The sequence below is a fragment of the Myxocyprinus asiaticus genome, chromosome 48 (assembly GCF_019703515.2).
Source record: "Myxocyprinus asiaticus isolate MX2 ecotype Aquarium Trade chromosome 48, UBuf_Myxa_2, whole genome shotgun sequence".
Lineage (NCBI taxonomy): Eukaryota > Metazoa > Chordata > Actinopteri > Cypriniformes > Catostomidae > Myxocyprinus > Myxocyprinus asiaticus.
The window spans coordinates 29,670,200-29,693,145 of NC_059391.1; the positions used below are offsets into that span (position 1 = coordinate 29,670,200).

The 22,946-nt window shown below is 40.3% G+C and overlaps 1 protein-coding gene across 2 annotated transcripts in view; it reads right to left on the bottom strand.

Moving 5' to 3' along the window:
- The window catches only part of LOC127437114 (transmembrane protein 117), a 77,000-nt gene that overhangs the window by 36,924 nt on the left and 17,130 nt on the right, over nucleotides 1-22,946 (bottom strand). For both annotated transcript variants that reach the window (XR_007896523.1, XM_051691813.1), the window contains exon 3: nucleotides 11,981-12,113. Coding sequence is in view for 1 of the 2 variants with exons in the window: in XM_051691813.1 (XP_051547773.1) it covers nucleotides 11,981-12,113 (133 nt within the window). In the remaining variant the exon portion in view is untranslated. The remainder of the gene's footprint in view (nucleotides 1-11,980; nucleotides 12,114-22,946) is intronic.

Here is a 22,946-nt window from a genome sequence, read left to right on the forward strand (position 1 = left end):
AACAAAATACAAACAAAAAACACTCGAGGGAGAAATAAACAAAGCAAGAGATAACAAACCAATAATAATCAAGAACTCACAGGAACCGACTGACTAGACAGGGGAACAGAATGAAACACAACGATCTGACAGGATGACAAGACAAAGGAGAGAATATATAGAGGAAGGGAAGATTGGGGACAGGTGCTGCCAATAATCACGAGCAGCACGAATCAGAGAAACACGAGGGAGAGAGGAAAACAACAGCACATGGGACAGCCTGAAAGATGGGCAGAAGAAACTGTCACAATCCTGCCAAAACAAGAATAAAACAAGACCCCCCCAAAAGGGACAACTCCCAGGCGTCCCACGAACAAGACAGAACAAAACTAGACAAAAGATCAGAGAACGGGAAGGGAGGGTGTGGGAAAAAGGTGGACAGCACTAAATGTCACAAGGCAGACAGGAAAAAACATGAGTCCAAGCAGAATAAACGGAATAAGGTAAGGTCCAGGGAAGAACCAGCAGAACAGACCAGGATGGCACCAGCAGGACGGACCAGGTTAGCGCCAGCGGGCGGACCAGAGTGGCTCCAACGGGATGAACCAGGGAGACACTGACAGGATATACCAGGATAGTGCCGGAAAAATGGACCAGGAAGGAGCCGACAGGTTGGACCAGGGTGGCGCCAACGTGACAGACTACGATAGCGCCAGTGAAATGGACCATGGTGGTGCCAACAGGAAGGACAAGGAAGCCACTGACAGGACAGACCAGGATAGCACCGGTGAGATGGACCATGGAGGAGCCGGCGGGTCAAACCAGAGCACCGCCAGCAGGATGGACAAGGATAGAGCAGCTTGGCAGGATTTGGCTGCTGGACTAGTCGAGATGACATGATTTGGCGTGGCAGTGACGACTTGACTTCACGGCATGACTTGACTTTGAGTGTCTGCTTGACTAGGTATGGCAATTTGAGTAGGCATGGTGAAGTCAAGAACTCACAGGAACCGACTGACTAGACAGGGGAACAGAATGAAACACAATGATCTGACGGGATGACAAGACAAAGGAGAGAATATATAGAGGAAGGGAAGATTGGGGACAGGTGCTGCCAATTATCACGAGCAACGCGAATCAGAGAAACACGAGGGAGAGAGGAAAACAACAGCACATGGGACAGCCTGAAAGATGAGCAGAAGAATCCTGCCAAAACAAGAATAAAACATGACCCCCCCCCCCAAAGGGACAACTCCCAGGCATCCCATGAACAAGACAGAACAAAACTAGACAAAAGATCAGACAACGGGAAGGGAGGGTGGGGGAAACAGGTGGACAGCACTAAATGACACAAGGCAGAAGAAACATGAGTCCAAGCAGAATAAACGGGGAATAAGGTAAGATCCAGGGAAGAACCAGCAGAACAGACCAGGATGGCACTGGCAGCACGGACCAGGGTAGTGCCAGCGGGTGGACCAGAGTGGCTCCAACGGGACGAACCAGGGAGACACTGACAGGACATACCAGGATAGTGCCAGAGAGATGGACCAGGGAGGAGCCGGCGGGTTGGACCAGGGTGGCACCAACGAGATGAGCAGGGTGGCGCCAACAGGACAGGCCAGGATAGCGTCGGCGAGAAGAACCAGGGAGGAGCCGGTGGGTCAGACCAGAGTGATGCCAGCAGGATGGACCAGGAAGTAGCCGACAGGTTGGACCAGGGTGGTGCCAACGGGCTGGACCAGGATGGCGCCAACGTGACAGACTAGGATAGCGCCAGTGAAATGGACCATGTTGGCACCAACGGGACGGACAAGGAAGACACTGACAGGACAGACCAGGATAGCACCGGTGAGATGGACCATGGAGGAGCCGGCGGGTCAAACCAGAGCACCGCCAGCAGGATGGACAAGGATAGAGCAGCTTGGCAGGATTTGGCTGCTGGTCTTGGCTTGGCTGCTGGACTAGTCGAGATGACATGACTTGGCGTGGCAGTGACGACTTGACTTCATGGCATGACTTGGAGTGTCTGCTTGACTAGGTATGGCAATTTGAGTAGGCATGGTGATTTGGCTTGGTGTATCAACTTGACAAAGAGTGGTGACTGGAACTTTTTCAGCCGTCTTAGTTCCGGAAGTATTTTTCCCATTCATTTTTCATTCATAATGAACCAAACCAAGCAGCTCCGAGGTGAATCACAACATTAAAAACTTTGATTTTAAGCACCAACAAAAATAGCTTATTTACAATCCCATGAAGCACTATGAATGATGTAATTAAATTAAAAATGATGGAAAAATATAAAACTTATTTAAAATGATTGATTTTAAATATAGAAACTATTATATGTATAACTATAAATATAACTACTATTATAATTTTATTGCAGAATATTAAGGTATATAAAAATATATAAATGTCACGAATTTGGAGGAAAGACCCAAGCGCTGGAGATGAATAAATGTTTATTTAACATAAAACAAAATACAAACAAAAAACTCACGAGGGAGAAATAAACAAAGCAAGAGATAAAAAACCAATAATAAAACAAGAACTCACAGGAACCGACTGACTAGACAGGGAAACAGAATGAAACACAATGATCTGACGGGATGACAAGGCAAAGGAGAGAATATATAGAGGAAGGGAAGATTGGGGACAGGTGCTGCCAATAATCACGAGCAGCGAGAATCAGTGCTGCCACGGCAACAGTGACAAACACGAGGGAGAGAGGAAAACAACAGCTCAATGGAGAGATGGGCGGAGGAAAATGTCACAATCCTGCCAAAAAAAGAATAAAACAGGACCAAAAGGCAGGATCATGACATATAAGTAGTTTGAGATTATAGGGAGAGTGACTCGATTGCATCATGGGAGAGGGCGAAGCTGCAGATCTCTTTTGGTGCGCTCTGATCGCTGCAGTTGTCTGATTGGTGGATCTCTCTTTAGGATCATGGGTAGTGTAGTTCTTCACCAGGAATTCGGCTATTAAATATATATCTTTTTTTAAATGAAGTTGAAATAACATTGACTGATGTTTTCAACAGAAGCATATACCATCGATAAACAACCTCGGAGCTCACGGTAGGTCTGTTTTTAAAGGTCAATAATTTATAGTTAAAAATCAATTAGTCGATAGAAAACAAATAGACTAAGCTGCAATGTGGACCATATTTAATGCAGATGTCAAAAGTCTGACTTTATAAGACTTAAAGCTCTTACAGATCTTTAATTGTTTATTGTGTTTTATTGTACTGTTTTTTTAAATCACTTATTTTACCATTATTGGCATCTTATTTTTGTCACTTTTTACAATATTTTTATTGATACTTTGGCAATATTATTGGCAAACTTGAAACTGAGAGACAGATAGAGGGTTATTGAATGTCTCAATCCTTTTATTGTGTCTAAGGAAATAGGGGACATTAGAGAGTCATTCCCTAATTTAAATCTCCCTTACTGTTTCTTCCTCCCGTTCCTGTCCTTGTTTTTTCGTAATATTTCTCTCTCTCTCTCTCTCTCTCTCTGCAGCTGGTCGCTGGATCCCAGTCGCTCAGTCGGGTGGCAGTGGCTCCTAATTGGCCGTGAGCAATGCGATCACCATGCATGCTGCACTCTTAATTAAATAACACTGCTTAATTAGCACATGATGTTTGCCTGTAATGGACGCCTTGAGTGATGATGAGTTAAGGGGCTGAACGCTGACTCCGCCCCCTAAACGCCCCCCTCTCCCCTGAGACCCTGCCCAGATCTTGCTATGATCCGACCCAGTGAACACACGTGAGCTGCAGATGAAGAACTAATTATCATCATCATTTGAGCACTGGGGCTGAAGATACAGAATACAGCTTTACATGATGCTTAAATGATGTCATAAACCATCCTTTTGATGTAAAAGCCAATGATGTCATAAAGGACGAAATTATTTTATGAAGGCTGTGTTGATGTCATAAAGATCCTAATAATGTCACAAAGGCTGTAATGACATCAAACAGATCATATTAATCCTGATGATATCATGACGATTGTAATGTTGTTATGAAGGAGGTAGTGACATCACACAGGTCAAATTAACATAATAAAGATTGTGATGATGTCATAAAAGCTGTAATGACATCTAAAAATTATATTAAATGTCAAAGATCATGATGACGTCATAAAGATCATGATGATGTCATAAAGGCTGTAACGACATCAAAAATCATGATGTCATATAGATCATGATGATGTCATAAAGGCTGTAACGACATCATAAAAATCATGATGATGTCAAAGATCATGATGATGTCATATAGATCATGATGATGTCATAAAGGCTGTAACGACATCATAAAAATCATGATGATGTCATAAAGATCATGATGATGTCATAAAGATCATGATGATGTCATAAAGGCTGTAATGACATCATAAAAATCATGATGACGTCATAAAGATCATGATGATGTCATAAAGGCTGTAACGACATCATAAAAATCATGATGATGTCATAAAGATCATGATGATGTCATAAAGGCTGAATTATTGTCATTTATTACAGAGCCGAAGCGTTTTCACTGACTTCTGTTTTTTCACAGGATATCCAATCCTGTGGAGTCTCAACAGTCCCTCTGAGTCTTTTATTACACACAGAGAGAAAATATAAGCGTTTACCATGTTCATTTCAATCACAAACCCTTCGAGCGGCCACATTCAGAGTGTGTGTGTGATGTGTGGGGGTTTGGGATGGATGTTATGTGTGTGTGTGTGTGTGTGTGTGTGTGTATGTGTGTGTGTTGGGGGGGGGGGGCAGGGGGGTGGAAATGGTTGTTAAGAGTGTGTGTGATGTGTGTGTGATGTGTGGGGGTTTGGGATGGATGTCATTGTGTGTGTGTGTGTGTGTGTGTGTGTGTGTGTCTGTGTATGTGTGAACAAGTCTCTGCAGTTGGGGCAGTGAAAAGAACAGACATTTATGGGAGAATATTAAAAAAACCTGTCAAGAACATGTCAAATGCCCCCCCCCCCAAAAAGAAGAAAAAAAAAAGCAATTCGCTTTGTATTAATGTATTATTTATTAAATATTTATATTTGTTATCCATGTTTATTTGATTTAATCAATTATATTTATTGATAATAAAGCCAATTCCCCCACCATATTCTTATCACTGTAATGCAAAAATATATAAAGTATAATATAAATGGTAAAAACTACAACTTTAAGTGTTCGGACAAGATTATTACTATGACTGTATAACAGTAATGAGAATCGAATAAGAATCACCATTGGGATTAATGACAATTACCAAATTTCTCCAAGTAAAACATCTGGATGCATTACAATAATGAGAATGTCAAGGGGAAATGTGTTTAATTGTCATGACAATAATGCCACAAAAGCAATGGTGCAGAAATAGGCTTCATTTTCTTTAAGTGAAATACTGTCTATATTCTTCATTTTTCCTTTTGAGTTTTAGGTCAAATATGCAAAAGCCAAACGTTTGTCTTAAACACCACAGATAACTGTAGTAACTATGGAGGAAACTATGGTTACCATGGCAAATTTACTAAAGGACAGTGCTGCCATAAAAAACAGATGGTGTGAATGAATATCTAAAGGAATCAGTACTGTTACAACATCAGATTTTCTATCTAAGAGTAAATGAGAAAACGACAGTGAGCCGCTCACAGGAAGAACGTAAAGACACGATGATCAAATCTAACAAAGACGACAGAACATCATCCCAAACACACTGAACATCTCTGAGACTCACAGCTCCAGTCTCCTCACAGGTGTAAACAATCACTTCTCATGACACAGGCAAAAACATCACACACACACACACACACTGTCAGACAGACAGGAACAGAGAGAGAGAGAGAGAGAGAGAGAGAGAGAGAGAGAGACAGCAAGCAGAGAGACTCCTGAGGGAAAATGAGGAGAACCTCATGTTGTGTATGTGTGCGGTGTTATTTTCTGACTGTACAACAGCGCCACCTATCTGTGAAAGAGGACAGTCACCCAAAACTACACCTACTCCATATTTCACACTATTAAAATTATATTGAATTATTAAACAGCAATAAACAAGGAAACATCACAGATTAACGACAAAAATTAGGATATCAAGAACTAAACATATCATTAAGTAATTAGTAATTAATTAATAACATGGATGACATAATTTTAAACTCAGTGATGCTGGTAGCGCATGTTTTCCATAGATGTTTTTTTTTTTTAAATAAGCGTAGCTCTATTTTAATTTTTCAGAATTAAAATGTATAAAAATTTAACCAAACAATTTTGTAAAAGTCTTTTTAGACTGCCATTATATACTATTTACTATAAACCCTAATGTTGTCATTACTGGAAAAATCAAGTTGTCTTTATTAAACTTTACTTGAAATGTCAAGTTTTGTCCTCAGAACTCAAATTGTTTGAACTTATTTCTCTTAAAAATCTACAGACTTAAGATTTTAATTTTCTGTGGAGAAATACATTTAATTAATTATTGCTCTAGAATCAGTTGTAACCTTCATTATTTGAGCGATGTCATTGTATGACCTAAATGTAATAAATTCAACTAAAATTATTTAGTTGAAATAACAACATTTAAATAGCAAATCTCAATTAAAAAAATGACAAGGTGGCGCCACAGTTGGCCACCTTGGTGTAGAGTTCTCCAATTCTTTTGTTGCTATTTTTTGTTTGTTTGTCCTGCGTTTAGTCATTTTTTTTCCAATCAGTTTTACCATGGACACACCAGCATACCAACATTTCCCGGTTTTTGACCATTCTGACATTTTGCTGGACACTTTAGTTGGAGGCGCGGCTGTGTTGTTTAAGCGCACTATGAGACGCAGGTGAGGGAAGCGAGCCGGTGCGCTGGTCAAGCTCCGAACACGTGGCTTTCGAACAGCGCAGCCAAGTATTCATCTAGTGAATCTCCGCACTCTTCCTAACAAAACGGACGAAGTACATCTCCTCACCCGTACAAACAAGGACTTTTCAAACTCTGCTGCCTTGTGCTTCACAGAAACCTGGCAGAGGGAAGCCATTCCGGACACCACGTTACATCTGCCGGGCGTTCAGCCGTTCAGAGCGGATCACATCGCTGAGTTAACGGGGAAAACGAGAGGCGGTGGAACATGCTTTTACAACAATGAGATGTAACAACGTTAAAGTAGATGTGCTGTCCTAATTTGGAAGCACTTTTTATCAACTGTAAGCCTTTTTATTTGCAGCAGGAGTTTTCCTTGTTTATTCTGGTGAGTGTTTATATTCCTCCACACGCATGCTTGAATGCAGCACTGCAACAGCTGACTGATCAGATCACAGACATGGAGCAACAACACCCGGACTCACTTATTATTATTCTCAGAGATTTTAATAAAGCTAACCTCATCTGTGAACTGCCAAAATACAGACAGCACATTACATGCCCCAACAAGGATAGAAATATACTGGACCACTGCTACACAACATTAAAGGATGCATATCGCTCTGTCCCTAGAGCAGCTTTGGGACTCTCTGATTACTGTCTGGTTCATCATCTTCCAATCTACAGGCAGAACTAAAGTCAGCTAAACCTGTAGTAAGGACTGTAAAGCAGATGGACCAATGAAGCAGAGCTGGAACTCTACAAGCTTGCTTTGACTGCACTGATTGGAGTGTTTTTGAGGCTGCAGACACCAATCTGGACGGGCTCACAGATAATGTGACATCATATATCAGTATCTGTAAGGATATGTGCATTCCTACTAGGACTTATTTAACATACAACAATGACAAACCATGGTTTACAGGAAAACTCAGGCAGGTTCTTCATGCCAAAGTGGATGCTTACAGAAGTGGGGATAAAATATTGTACAATCAGGCCAGGAACACACTGAATTAGGAAATCAGAGTGGCTAAAAGTAGCTACTCTGAGAAGCTGAAAAACAAGTTTTCAGCTAACGACCCTGCATCAGTGTGGAAAGTCCTGAAAGACATTACTAACTTCAAGACACCATCCCCCAACACTGTAGGGAACCAACAACTTGCTGACAACTTGAATGTGTTTTACTGTAGATTTGAAAAGCCCAGTTACACACCCCACACCCTCTCTGACCTTCACAAACACCAACCCCCCCCCCACTCCAACCTGCATTTAAGATCTGTGAAGAGGATGTGTACCGGGTCTTCCAGAAACAAAAGACAAGGAAAGCACAGGGCCCAGAGAGTGTTTCACCCACTTGTCTAAAATCCTATGCTGACCAGCTGGCCCCCATCTTCATACAGATCTTCAATATATCACTAGAGCTGCTTCAAATGCTCCACCATCATTCCTGTCCCAAAGAAACCCAAAATCACAGGATTAATGACTACAGACCCGTCACTCTGATGTCTGTGGTCATTTGAGAGACTGGTGTTGGCCCACCTGAAGGACATCACTGGACCCTTTCTAGATCCCCTTCAATTTGCTTGTAGAGCAAACAGGTCTGTGGATGATGCAGTCAACACAGGATTGCATCATATCCTGCAACATCTGGACAGACCAGGGACATGTGCAAGGATCCTTTTCGTGGACTTCAGTTTGGCTTTCAACACCATCATCCCAGCTATTCTCCAGACTAAATTACACCAGCTCTCTGTTCCCATGTCTATCTGTCAGTGGATCACCTGATTACTGATGGACAGGCAGTGGCTAGTGAGACAGGGGAAATTCACTTCCAGCATCTGTACGATCAGCACTGGTGCCCCCAGGGATGTGTGCTCTCCCCAATACTCTTCTCTCTGTATACCAATGACAGCACCGCCAAGAACCTCTCTTCCAGAGTGAGGAAAAGGGCTTGAAAAATCACTCTGGACCCCACTCACCCAGCCCACTACCTTTTTGAACAGTTGCCTTCTGGATGGTGCTACAGAGCACTGAGCACCAGAACCGTCAGGCACAGGAACAGTTTTTCCCCTCATGGTATCCATCTCATGAACAGTTAAAACTGCCCCATTGAGCAATAATTATGTGCAATACACAGCTTAATCTATTTATATTCATCCAACATATCCTACCTCTTCTGCCATACATTCCCTTGCACTGTATATAACAGATCTGTGTTTGTGTCCAAATGGTACATAATTCTTGTGAATTATGAACTGAAGCAAAACCATGTGGCATAACATATGATTTTTAAAGAAACTAATATTGAAAATATTGTAGCATATTTTCAATTCAAAATGTAGTAGATTTCATCCCTGTAAGCTGTTTGTGATTTCCGTAAAAAGAGAGCTCATGGTCGGTCCGTCTTTAGAGGTTTATCATTAATAATCAATTCCCCTAAGGAGAAAATAAACAAGTTTTAAACTTCCAGAGCCACACTGTTGCACTCTGTTGCGATCGCATACGCAGACATTTTTCAAGTGACATTCAGTGATGCGTTTCCTGTTTGAGTGGACATGATGGATTTCAGAGTTACGGTTCAGTACTCGTGAGAAATGAGGAGTTCGGATGAGCAGATTTCATTCTAGACAGCTATTACTGCATCAAACCAATATATGTGACAGAAGAAATGTGCTTCAAGACTAAAGAGTGACATCAAACAGTAACATATCAGGAAACAGCACTGTATGAGACTGATCTATATTATACTGATTATTTTTATGTTTAAGTATCCAGTAGTTGGGGGCCTGGGTAGCTCAGTGGTAAAATACGCTGGCTACCATCCCTGGAGTTCGCTAGTTCGAATCCCAGGGCGTGCCGAGTGACTCCAGCCAGGTCTCCTAAGCAACCAAATTGGCCCGGTTGCTAGGGAGGGTAGAGTCACATGGGGTAACCTCCTCGTGGTCGCTATAATGTGGTTTGTTCTCGGTAGGGCGCATGGTGAATTGAGCGTGGTTGCCGCGGTGGATGGCGTGAAGCCTCCACACGCGCTATGTCTCCGTGGCAACGCGCTCAACAAGCCACGTAATAAGATGAGCGGGTTGACTGTCTCAGACGCGGAGGCAACTTGGATTCATCCTCCGCCACCCGGACTGAGGCGAATCACTATGCGACCACGAGGACTTAGAGCGCATTGGGAATTGGGCATTCCAAATTGGGAGAAAAAGGGGAAAAATCCAAAAAGTATCCAGTAGTTGATATGCAACCGATTCTGCTTTTAGACATATTAACAACTTAATTATTTATCACAAAACTAATATTGCCCACAGCCTACATTGAATTTAGTTGATTAGTTCTAGTTGCAATATACTGTACTCCCCTCACTTATAATATTTAAAATGTAAAGTCTTTGGTGTCCAACTTTATTGGTAAACCCGATATTTAAGAACCGATAACCGATTAAGTGGAAAACTGAAAAATATTGGTTAAAAATATCGGTCAAACCGATTATCGGTCTATCTCTACTATATAGCCTGATGCGTTTCGTTTCTAGCATGCTAGACGCTACACAGGACATCCTGATGCAGCTCACATGTAATTCACAACAAAAGATCAACTTTGGAAATACTTGACACATAATACTCAATGCTAAACACTTGTGTGTTTACAACTGATGCGCAAGAATTGATGTAGGTCAAAGTCAGTACTGCAGGTATCCCTGCTGTTTTTATTCACAACACAATCTGTTTAAACATGTAGAATGATGGAATCTGAGCTCCGCATACAGAAACTTTTATTTAAGTGATGAGGTAAGAGAGGCCGTGCTGGATTGTGAATTATACCTGACACACAAGGGAGCATATGGGTCAGTATATTTATGGATCAAGATCTATGAAGTTAGGGGGGCCTGGGTAGCTCAGCGAGTATTGACGCTGACTATCACACCTGGAGTCGCAAGATCGAATCCCAGGGTGTGCTGAGTGACTCCAGCCAGGTCTCCTAAGCAACCAAATTAGCCCGGTTGCTAGGGCGGGTAGAGTCACATGGTGTAACCTCCTCGTGGTCGCTATAATGTGGTACTCGCTCTCGGTGGGGTGCGTGGTGAGTTGTGCATGGATGCCGCGGAGAATAGTGTGAAGCCTCCACACGCACTATGTCTCCGCGGTAACACGCTCAACAAGCCACGTGATAAGATGCGCGGATTGACAGTCTCAGACGCGGAGGCAACTGAGATTCGACCTCCGCCACCCGGACTGAGGCGAGTCACTACGCCACCACGAGGACTTGGAGCGCACTGGGAATTGGGCATTCCATATTGGGGAGAAAAAGGGGAGAAAATAATAATTTAAAAAAAGATCTATGAAGTTATTCAAAAATACATTAAAAATGCAACAAACAACACAATTACTTGAATACACCTTTACTATGGTGAACATGTTTTCAATTTCTGATATCAAAGTCATTTTTTATATTTTTTTCTGGGGGTTAAAGTAAAAGATGTCATGTGGTGCAACCATCTGGAGACAGTATATATATATATATATACACACATACATACACACATACTGTATATATAACTATGTCTCATTAAAATCTGAAATTATACAACAACAAAAAAAAAGCTGGAATGAGTAGTTTGGAATTATCTTGTATTGTTATTTCTTTAAAAAACAATAAGCAGGATTTTTTTTTATATGGTTAATATTTGGAAACAAATATGTCCATCAAATCAAAGTCAGGTGGTGTAACCAACATGCAGGTAGTCATTCTGTTGTCATGGGACAAAAATAAAATAAATAAGAATAAAACTGTTAAATGCAATGATTAAGTTGTGTTTACTCATGGTGTATACAAGGTGGAAGAAAAGTATTTTCATAACTTTTACTTGATGGTTACACCACTTGACACATAAATAAATAAAATTGGTTACCCAACATTGCTTTTGTTTAGTATATATTCAGGGAGTAGGGAAAGAGTTCTTCCATAAAAGCACTAGAATCATTAATGGAATCCTTAAGGATCCAGAATCATCACATTTCTTACCATTTCCATACCTAACGAGAAAATGTAGCTCTCATCTCATTTAAGCCTCATTCAAAACCTTTAAACGTAAGACATTTTAACATCGTGATGACATCTCACAGAGAAAAACGTGTGTGTGATCTCACCCCATCCGTCCGTTCATGAGCAGTAGAAGGTTATATATGTGAGAGAAGATGAACAGAGAGAGAATCGTGCTGAAGAACATCGTCATCCACGAGCCATGATCCTCACGAAACATCTTCAGACGCAACAGACGACCTAGGAAACAGGAAAAGTAGCACATGTTTAAAATGAAGAAGAACTCGTGTGTGAGTGTGTGTGTCCTGGTTGGTTGCCAAGGTGTTGCTAGGTGGTTATTTATATAGCGCAACAGCTATTTTCAGCTGCCGAATAGAAAAAATACTTCCCAAACCAAGTCAATAGAGTCTCAAGTCTCTCTAGATATGACTGGAGTCCATTCTTCAATATAAATCCATGGGGGTTTTCACCGTTTTATTGTCCACCAGATGACAATCTAAATTTTGATGATTTGGTAAAGTAACAGCGCACCTCTTGAGACTGCTACTCAAGACCTGAGAGGATATTTCGATTATATTCTTCACCTCGAGGATCAATTGACAGTATGAATCATCTCTTTGTGTCTGTGTCAGAGCGAGAGATTGATTGAGATGTCTGTGAATCTCCTTTTTTCACTCTAAAAAATGCTGGGTTATTTTTTCTACCCATTCGCTGGGTTAAGTATTTTAACCTATTTTGCTGTGTTATATTCTCGGCAATGGCTCATACTGACCCAGCGTTTGGGTTCCTTGGTTGACATAAAGTGCACATGGAATATCTGACCCAGCACTTGAGTTATCTCCTCATCTCCTCAAACCCAAAACGTAACGGTCGAGAGGAGAACGGCGTTGGGCAGTATATGAGTAAAGGTGAGTGATGATATTTGTTTTGCTATAAATCTATAAAACTAGCTTAATTTCAACTAGTGAGAAGTATAATATTTTTGGGATTTATATAAGTAAGGAAAAAGTGACAACGGGCCATTCAATTATTAAAACTTATTAACACCCTGAGGTTGTAATCGCGTCGTGGCCGTTACTCTTTGGGTGCCCGTTAATGTCAATAATTCAATTGGCTGGCATCAATTATTCAGTTTAAACCATGGTTCACTACACTTTTTTTGTATTAAATACTCTCATAGTTGTATAAAACGGGTTATTTCCACATTGCGTTTTTCAGCCTTATCAAACGATGAAACTTGACACTCACGAGCAGCACAAACCCTGATGTCAACACAACCCTGGGTCTCAATGAAACAGGTTTGCAACTGAAAAGCAAAAGAACAGCTCCGCTACAGTAGCACATGCCACTGAGAAAGGTTGCTAAACTAACAGCTTTTATTCACTCTAGCACCACCTTGATTTTTAATGGGAATGACAACGAGGCTGTGAGGGATAGACTTACAGTCTTTTCAATGGGCTGAACTGCAGTTTAAAGTGCTTTTGGATCGTTCCGCGGACAAAACATTGAGAAAATATCGTCCAAGACATTCAGTATACAAAGAACTCATCCCATAACTCCCTACACCCTCTAAGATGCCATGCATAATGTCTGGTGCCATGTTTTTGCTGTGATGTGATCTAGGTGCTTTATACAGCTATAAACCAGTCATGCCATTGAAGAGAGTGTACGTCAATCCCTCACAGCCTCGTTGTCATTCCCATTAAATTCAAAGATGGTGTTAGTGTGAATAAGGTCTATAGTTGAACAACTTCTGAGCACGAGCTGTGGCAGACACAGGTAATCACATATGCCGATATAATTGTGCACAGAGCGTATAATTGACATTTATATAGAGGCAGATAACTTGCTAGCTGATGTCATTGACATTTTATATATGATGTTAGTGGGAGCGTATCTACAGGTATGTTCCCAGGGTCCTATGTTCCCTTTTCTCCCCAATTTGGAATGCCCAATCCCCAATGCGCTCTAAGTCCTCGTGGTGGAGTAGTGACTCGCCTCAATCCAGGTGGCGGAGGACGAATCTCAGTTGCCTCCGCATCTGAGACCGTCAATCCGCGCATCTTATCACGTGACTTGAGCGCGTTACCACGGAGACATAGCGCGTGTGGAGGCTTCACGCTATTCTCCGCGGCATCCACGCACAACTCGCCACACGCCCCACCGAGAGCGAGAACCACATTATAGTGACCACGAGGAGGTTACCCCAACATGACTCTACCCTCCCTAGCAACCGGGCCAATTTGGTTGCTTAGGAGACCTGACTGGAGTCACTCAGCATGCCCTGGATTCGAACTCGTGACTCCAGGTGTGATAGTCAGCGTCTTTACATGCTGAGCTACCCAGGCCCCCTTATATTTCATATATTTTGAGGATAGCTGAAACAGACTACAAGACAACAACTAGCTAGCAAGCCACACAACAGTGCTATGTATCTAGGTTTAGTTAGCAGTAGCTAGCTAACCTAGTCAAGATACTACTAATCAGATGTTTCCTTGTGTTTTTGTACAGCAATGGACATTTTAGTGAGACAAAAACTCACCAACTGGAATCTTGAGTGCCTCTTTGAAAAATGTGCAGGTAACCATATTAAAAACAACCTTTTCAATTTCTCTCAAGGTTTTGTTTTTGTAGATAATTATGATTTTCTCAGATAGAGCCAGTGCCAGCTCCAGCACTGAAACAGTGTCAGAGTAATATAGAATGTATATGATGTAATCCATGCCTGCTTTAACTGTTTGTTTTTGTTTGTTATCTTCCAGATGAGCAGAAAGATGATGACAGTTTCTTGAAATTGGATGAGAACACAATTGCAGCACTCATCCCAAAAATGAAATTTTTAAAGCATTTCCAAGAACTAAAATGAGTAAATTAGACATGCATTGTATCTGTTTTCCTGGCCAAGCCAGCATAGCTAATTTTTTTTTTTACACACTTAAGAGCAGTCCACAGCTAATAAAAGGAACACCATACTCTCTTTCTTGAGTTGTACCCACATCAACATCTGAAACCTAAACACCACTTCATGTGGCATTATCCAAGAGCCATAAGACAGCTTGGGCCATTGGTGCAGTTTTGGACTGTGCGATTTGAAGCGAAGCATGGCTTCTTTAAATGCATAAACCATATCACGTGCAATGTCAGGAATATCTGTAATTTAGTAATTCATGTTCATTCTTAATAATTAAAGCACTGCCCTGTTCAGAAAATGTAATTGAATGTTGTTTGAATTATTTTATGCTGGACTACATAAATCAAATGTTAAATAAAAATATTTATAGTACTTATTTAAATTGATATTCTGTAAAATAACTATTTGCTATAATTTTGTCTTCCAAAAACATACGTTTTTAATTTTCTGCCTGGTTCAGAATAAAATGATCATTTTTGCTGGCCATTTACTAATTAAATAAAATGCTTTCATGTTGCACATGAATACTGTTTTATTTATTTGGAATTTTGTGAAACCTATTTTTTTAAATAAGCATAACATGCTTATTATTATTAGTGGTAGTAGTAGTGGTGGTGGTAGTAGTAGTAGTAGTAGTAGTGATGGTGGTGGTAGTGTTAGGAGTAGTGGTGTTGGTAGTACTACTAGTGGTAGTACTAGTGGTAGTAGTAGTAGTACTAGTAGTAATAGTGGTGGTAGTAGTAGTAGTAGTAGTGGGTATGGTAGTAGTAGCAGTAGTAGAAGTGGTAGTAGTAGTGGTAGTAGTGGTTGTGGTAGTAGTAGTAGTAGTAGTAGTAGTAGTAGTAGTGGTGGTAGTAGTAGTAGTGGTAGTAGTAGTAGTGGTAGTAGTAGTAGTAGTAGTGGTAGTAGTAGTGGTGGTAGTAGTAGTAGTAGTAGTAGTGGTGGTGGTGGTAGTAGTAGTAGTAGTAGTGGTGGTGGTGGTGGTAGTAGTAGTGGTAGTAGTGGTTGTGGTAGTAGTGGTAGTAGTGGTTGTGGTAGTAGTAGTAGTAGTAGTGGTAGTGGTGGTAGTAGTAGTAGTGGTAGTGGTGGTGGTAGCAGTAGTAGTAGTAGTGGTAGTGGTGGTAGTAGTAGTAGTGGTAGTGGTGGTGGTAGCAGTAGTAGTAGTAGTGGTAGTGGTGGTGGTGGTAGTAGTAGTGGTAGTAGTAGTGGTGGAAGTATTAGTAGTAGTAGTAGTAGTAGTAATAGTAGTGTTAGTAGAAGTAGTAGTGGTAGTAATAGTAGTGGTAGTGGTGGTAGAAATAGTAGTAGTAGTAATAGTGGTTGAAGTATTAGTAGTGGTAGTAGTAGTAGTAGTACTAGTAGTAATAGTGGTGGTAGTAGTAGTAGTAGAAGTAGTAGTAGTGGTAGAAGTAGTAGTAGCAGTAGTAGAAGTGGTAGTAGTAGTGGGTATGGTAGTAGTACCAGTAGTAGAAGTGGTAGTAGTAGTGGTTGTGGTAGTGTTGGTAGTAGTAGTGGTTGTGGTAGTAGTAGTAGTAGTAGTAGTAGTAGTAGTAGTAGTAGTGGTGGTGGTAGTAGTAGTAGTGGTGGTGGTGGTAGTAGCAGTGGTAGTAGTAGTGGTGGAAGTATTAGTAGTAGTAGTAGTAGTAATAGTAGTAGTGGTAGTGGTAGTAATAGTAGTGGTAGTGGTGGTAGTAGTAGTAGTAATAGTGGTTGAAGTATTAGTAGTAGTAGTAGTAGTGGTAGTAGTAGTAGTAGTAGTGGTAGTAGTAGTGGTAGTAATAGTACTAGTGGTGGTAGTAGTAGTAGTATTATATGATTATCTAAAATAAAGAACCTTTCAAAAGTAGTCGTTTTAACCCCGCATTGTGTCAAGAAACAACACAGCACACTGATTAAAGTAAACAACCCAGCAAGTTGAGTCAAAGATAACCCAGCGTGTGTTCTGTCCAATATTTTCCCAGCACTGGGTTACCAAATGACCCAATGGTCAATTTTAACACAGCCACGTCCTTCAGTATCTCCTCTTAAGTTTTCATGAAGCGATTTTTTGTGAACAGACTGGAAATTTTCAAGGGTTTTCAATGTGTTTGTTACAGTTTAACTAGATTTACAGGAGGCATATTTACATATACATAAAGACTACAAGATGTGTACATATGTCCTGTGTACAAATCTCAGTTTTTGTTTATTCAGTCTGATCTAATTATTATACGTAGCTCTTTGTACATTAATATTTGTAACATTTAAACGTGCATTTTTGCATGTTTGGACAGACGCTAAAACATAACATATAGACATTATAAAAGCATCTAAAACGTAAGCATTTTTACACATTTATAATTTACAGAGACATCAAATATTTATGATGTCAAAAGAGATAAAAGCATCAACTGAGTTAAATAAATGTGATGGCATTTTAAATTTAAATAAACTTATTGATAATAAATGCATTGAAATCAACTGATTAATTCCATGAATTCAATAGTAAATTGATTCATATTACAGTGTTAATACATGAAATGATAACGTTTTAGATGCTGTCAATGCATCAATTGTATGTTTCGGTGTCTATGCAAAATTAAGAAAATGTTTGTTTGCTAGAACCAAACTGTACATAAGAATACATATGAATCCTCATGAGATCACGTTGGTTAGTTCAGTTCTTCTCAACTGGTTTTGCTTCAGGATGCAGCTTGTACACTGGACACTAAGTTATAAAATTACGTGACTGTGTGCAACATTGTTGCAAATGTATTTTAAGTGGTCAGTTAAGTGTATCACAACAGTTCCGAGGTAAAACGTCCACTGTGTGGCGCTAAAAGCGAGTTATATGTTTTCACCAACAAATGAGGTCTTAAAGGTTAATGCTACGGTGGCTGTGAAGTGCAAAACAAAACAACAAATCAGAAAATCAATCGAAACGGAAAGGGTAGGTACCATAAGCTTCTCACCTGATTGGCTGTGTGGAGAATATCTAGTCCTTTCCTCAGGATTGGTTCTCTGCCCACTTGTGCGATTATTTCCAAATTCATTTCAAATGCTTAATCACTGAATACTGTGAGTGGTCTGTCACTCAGTATATCAGTAATGGGACAGGGAGATCTCAATCACACAGCCGATCAGGTGAGAAGATTATGGTACCTACCCTTTCCGTTTTTTTGTCTTCCCGTTGTGTTTTCTGAATTGCTCTTTTGTTTTCGGATTTGCCATTGTGTTTTATGATTTGTTGCTTTGTTTTGCACTTCACGGCCACCGTATAATGCTGTATCGAGTTTAAATCAACAAAACCGTCCTCCCGACCCTAAACCTTAAACCTAAACCTAACCGATAGTGTCAGAAAAAGCAAAGGTGAGATGAAAAACACAACCACGTCATTTTGTGGTGCTTCTAAGACACTTTGGGTTCACACGTGGACTCTCGTGCTCTTCAGGACTCGTACCCGCTCCTTTACATCACAAGTGCAACGCTCTATCAGTCGAGCAACTGCACAATTTGATCCCTCTCGGACAAGCTTGTAAATGTTGTTGATTATGTGATGGAAACGTTAAAATGAGTCATACACTATAGTAAAAGTGTTTAGATGTCATAAGATAACATTGTGTGAGGAACGGGTGAAAAGTAAGTGTTTATGAACTGATAATCTGCCGTTTTACTCGTGATTTGCGTTAAAGTGAGACAAAAAGTCATTGTTGTTATAACGCCATAGTGTTCATTTCAATAGGAAACTGAAATGTAGGTTTTGCATGAACCAGATTTGGCCACGCAGGTTGGCTTTTACTCAAATATAATGAATAAAGTTGGATGTTTGAGTGTTCCAGGAAATATTCAGCGAGTTCACAGATCTCAGCGAATCATTAAGAGATGTCTCAAAGTGAATTATTTATTTCAGAACGCTTTCTTAAAGTTGCATCATGTCTTTGCCGGACAGAAAAATTCTCATTTACAGTCAGTGGAAAGTGTAATTCAGCTAAATGAAAATATCCAAGTCTAGATATCAGTGTGTTGCCGTCTCCACACACACACTTCAAAGTACCATGTTTGTTTAGCAGTGTGCAGTTCATTTTTCATCTGGTTTACAGTCTTTCCAAGCACTCCTCCACACAAACAGACACTTTGCTGTCAGTGTTCTGGTCCTGAACGATTCATCTCTCTCTCTCTCTCTCTCTCTCTCTCTCTTGAGATTACCGCTCGCAGCATCAGACCGCCCGGACGCCACCGTCTGAATCAGCAATTATGGATCTTGCGCCAAAGAGAGGAACTGTCCGTCTCGTTAGACTAATATTTCTGTCTGATCTGGTAACCCAGTCAGACTGTGTTTAGCTAACAGTGACAGAAACGTTCTTTCAGCGGGTTCCTCTAATTACTAAATCGCTATAAACGTTCCTTGAAATCAACATAACCCATGGTAAATCATGGACGTTGACATCATTCTGACATTTTTATTGTCAGATATAAGTACACTCCTAAAAGGGGAAATTGCAGTGCTTGTACGACAGAATATTTCAGCTCTGTAGGTCCATACAATGCAAGTGAATGGTGGCCAGAACTTTGAAGCTCCAAAAAGCACATAAAGTCAGCATAAAAGTAATCCATAAGACTCCAGTGGTTTAATCCAAGTCTTCTGAAGTAATATGACAGGTGTGGGTGAGAAACAGATCAATATTTAATCCTTTTTTACTACAAACCTACACTTTCACCTGCCCTCCTATGCACGCTTAGTAGAGCCAGTTTTAGAGACATTCACATTCTTTGTGCATATCGCCACCTACTGGACTGTGGTGCAAATGTGATTTATTTATTCTTTTCCTTTTCTCCTCCCTGCCCAGTAGGTGGCAATATGCACAAAGAATGTGAATGGCTAAAAAAACAACTTCAATAAAGTAAAAAACTTTTAGCAGTATTTAGACCTTATTTACCCCTAAATTACATAATTTCTTGTCATATAAAATAACAGATTTTGTGTTATTTCCAATTAATACATTACTATGTTAAGTTCATGCATGAGGAAAAATCTTTAATGTCATGCATTGAGGCAGATTGCTGCCATCTGCTGGAAAAATAAAAAATAGAAATCGAATTAAATGACAAGTTTATACACTAGATGACTGCAGAGATCACCAAGTCATAACTGGTTGCACAGAAGATCATTTCTATGATGACAGAATAAATACTAGATGTTATAGTCCTGCACTTGGATATACAGTATATTTAGACATTATCAAAGACTTTTTGTCAAAGTTGAGCATTTTCTTTGTTTGAGGTGTTGTTTTGAAGTGTCAGTTTTAGCAGTGATACCACATTATGATTGCAGTCAAACCTGAACATGGTGTTTACAAAGAGAAGACAGAGATCAAACATAAAAATAAAACAACTCAAATCAATGAAACTGTCAAAAAAAAAATAAAAAAGAGAAAGAAACAGAAATGAACAGGAATGGGCAGTAATATTTCAAACCGAAGACATTTTAATATGGCAAACAGGGCATTTCAACAAAATTCAAAATTCAGACATACTGTTCACTGAAATATGTGTGTGTGTGTGTGTGTGTTTGTGTGAGAGTGTGTGTATGTATATGTGTGTGTTTGTGTGAGAGTGTGTGTTTTTGTGAGTGTGTGTGTTTGTGTGAAAGTGTGTGTATATGTTTGTTTGTTTGTGTGAGTGTGTGTTTGTGAGAGTGTGTGTATATGTGTGTGTGAGTGTGTGTGTGTTTGTGCGAGTGTGTGTTTGTGTGAAAGTGTGTGTAAATGTGTTTGTGTGAGTGTGTGTTTGTGAGTGTGTATATGTGTGTGTTTGTGTGAGAGTGTGTGTATATGTGTTTGTTTGTGTGAGTGTGTGTTTGTGTGACAAGTGTGTGTATGTGTTTGTTTGTGTGAGTGTGTGTTTGTGAGAGTGTGTGTATGTGTGTGTGTGTGTGTATATGTGTGTGTTTGTGTGTATGTGTGTGTGTGAGAGTGTGTGTATATGTGTGTGTTTTTGTGAGTGTATGTGTTTGTGTGAAAGTGTGTGTGTGAGTTTGTGAGAGTGTATGTATGTGTGTTTGTGTGAAAGTGTGTGTATATGTGTGTGTTTGTGTGAGAATGTGTATGTGTGTGTGAGTGTGTGTGTGTTTGTGTGTGTTTGTGAGTGTGTGTTTGTGTGAAAGTGTGTGTATGTGTGTGTATGTGTGTTTGTTTGTGTGAGAATGTGTGTGTGTGTGTGTTTGTGAGAGTGTGTATATGTGTGTGTTTGTGTGAGTGTGTGTTTGTGAGAGTGTGTGTGTGTGTGTGTGTGAGAAAGTGTGTGTATGTTTGTGTGAGTGTGTGTGTTTGTGTGAGTGTGTGTTTGTGTGTGTTTGTGTGTTTGTTTGTGTGAGAATGTATGTGTGTGTGTATGTGTGTTTGTGTGAGTGTGTGTGTATATGTGTGTGTTTGTGTGAGAATGTGTATGTGTGTGTGTGTTTGTGAGAGTGTGTGTATATGTGTGTGTGTGTATATGTGTGTGTTTGTGTGTGTGTGTGTGTTTGTGTGAGAGTGTGTTTGTGTGTGTGTTTTTGTGAGTGTGTGTGTTTGTGTGAAAGTGTGTGTATGTGTTTGTTTGTTTGTGTGAGTGTGTGTTTGTGAGAGTGTGTGTATGTGTGTGTGTGTGTGAAAGTGTGTGTATATGTGAGTGTGTGTTTGTGAGAGTGTGTGTATATGTGTGTTTGTGTGAAAGTGTGTGTATGTGTTTGTTTGTGTGAGTGTGTGTTTGTGAGAGTGTGTGTATATGTGTGTGTTTGTGTGAGAGTGTGTGTATATGTGTGTGTTTATGTGAGAATGTGTGTGTGAGTGTGTGTGTGTTTGTGTGAGTGTGTGTTTGTGAGAGTGTGTGTATGTGTGTGTTTGTGTGAAAGTGTGTGTATATGTGTTTGTTTGTGTGAGTGTGTGTTTGTGAGAGTGTGTGTATATGTGTGTGTTTGTGTGAGAGTGTGTGTATATGTGTGTGTTTATGTGAGAATGTGTGTGTGAGTGTGTGTGTGTTTGTGTGAATGTGTGTATATATGTGTTTGTTTGTGTGAGTGTGTGTGTGTTTGTGTGAGTGTGTGAATATGTGTGTGTTTGTGTGAGTGTGTGTGTTTGTGTGAAAGTGTGTGTATATGTGTTTGTTTGTGTGAGAGTGTGTTTGTGAGAGTGTGTATATGGGTGTGTTTGTGTGAGTGAGTGTGTGTGTTTGTGAGAGTGTGTGTGTTTGTGTGAGAACGTGTATGTGTGTGTGAGTGTGTGTGTGTTTGTATGAGTGTGTGTTTGTGAGTGTGTGTATATGTGTGTGTTTATGTGAGAATGTGTGTGTGAGTGTGTGTGTGTTTGTGTGAATGTGTGTATATATGTGTTTGTTTGTGTGAGTGTGTGTGTGTTTGTGTGAGTGTGTGTATATGTGTTTGTTTGTGTGAGAGTGTGTTTGTGAGAGTGTGTATGTGGGTGTGTTTGTGTGAGTGAGTGTGTGTGTTTGTGAGAGTGTGTGTGTTTGTGTGAGAACGTGTATGTGTGTGTGAGTGTGTGTATATGTGTGTGTATATGTGTTTGTTTGAGTGTGTGTTTGTGTGAGAATGTGTGTATATGTGAGTGTGTTTGTGTGAGCGTTTGTTTGTGTAAGAATGCGTGTATGTGTGTGTGAGTGTGTTTTTGTGAGCGTTTGTTTGTGTGAGAATGTGTGTATATGTGTGTGTGAGTGAGTGTGTGTGTGTTTGTGTTTGAATGTGTGTTTATGTGTGTGTTTGTGTGAGACTGTGTGTATATGTGTGAAAGTATATGTGTTTGTGTGTGTGAGAGAGAGAGTTTGTGTATGTGTGTGTGTGTGTGTGTGGGTGGGTGTATGTGTACAGGTTTTACTATCCTTGGTCCCCACAAGGATAGTAAAACTTGAGATCACCTACATTGTGAGGACCAGCCAGCGGACCCCACAAGGGAAATGACATATGTAAATGAGTGTGTGTGTTATGTGAAAATGTAGAAAGTGTTTGTGTGAGAACGTGTATGTGTGTGTGAGGGTGTAGGTGTATATGTGTAGTGTATATGTGTTATGTATATGAGTGTGTGTTTGTGAGAGTGTGTGTATATGTGTGTGTTTGTGTGAGTGTGTGTGTTTGTGTGAGAATGTGTGTATGTGTGTGTGTGTTTGTGAGAGTGTGTGTATGAGTGTGTTTGTGT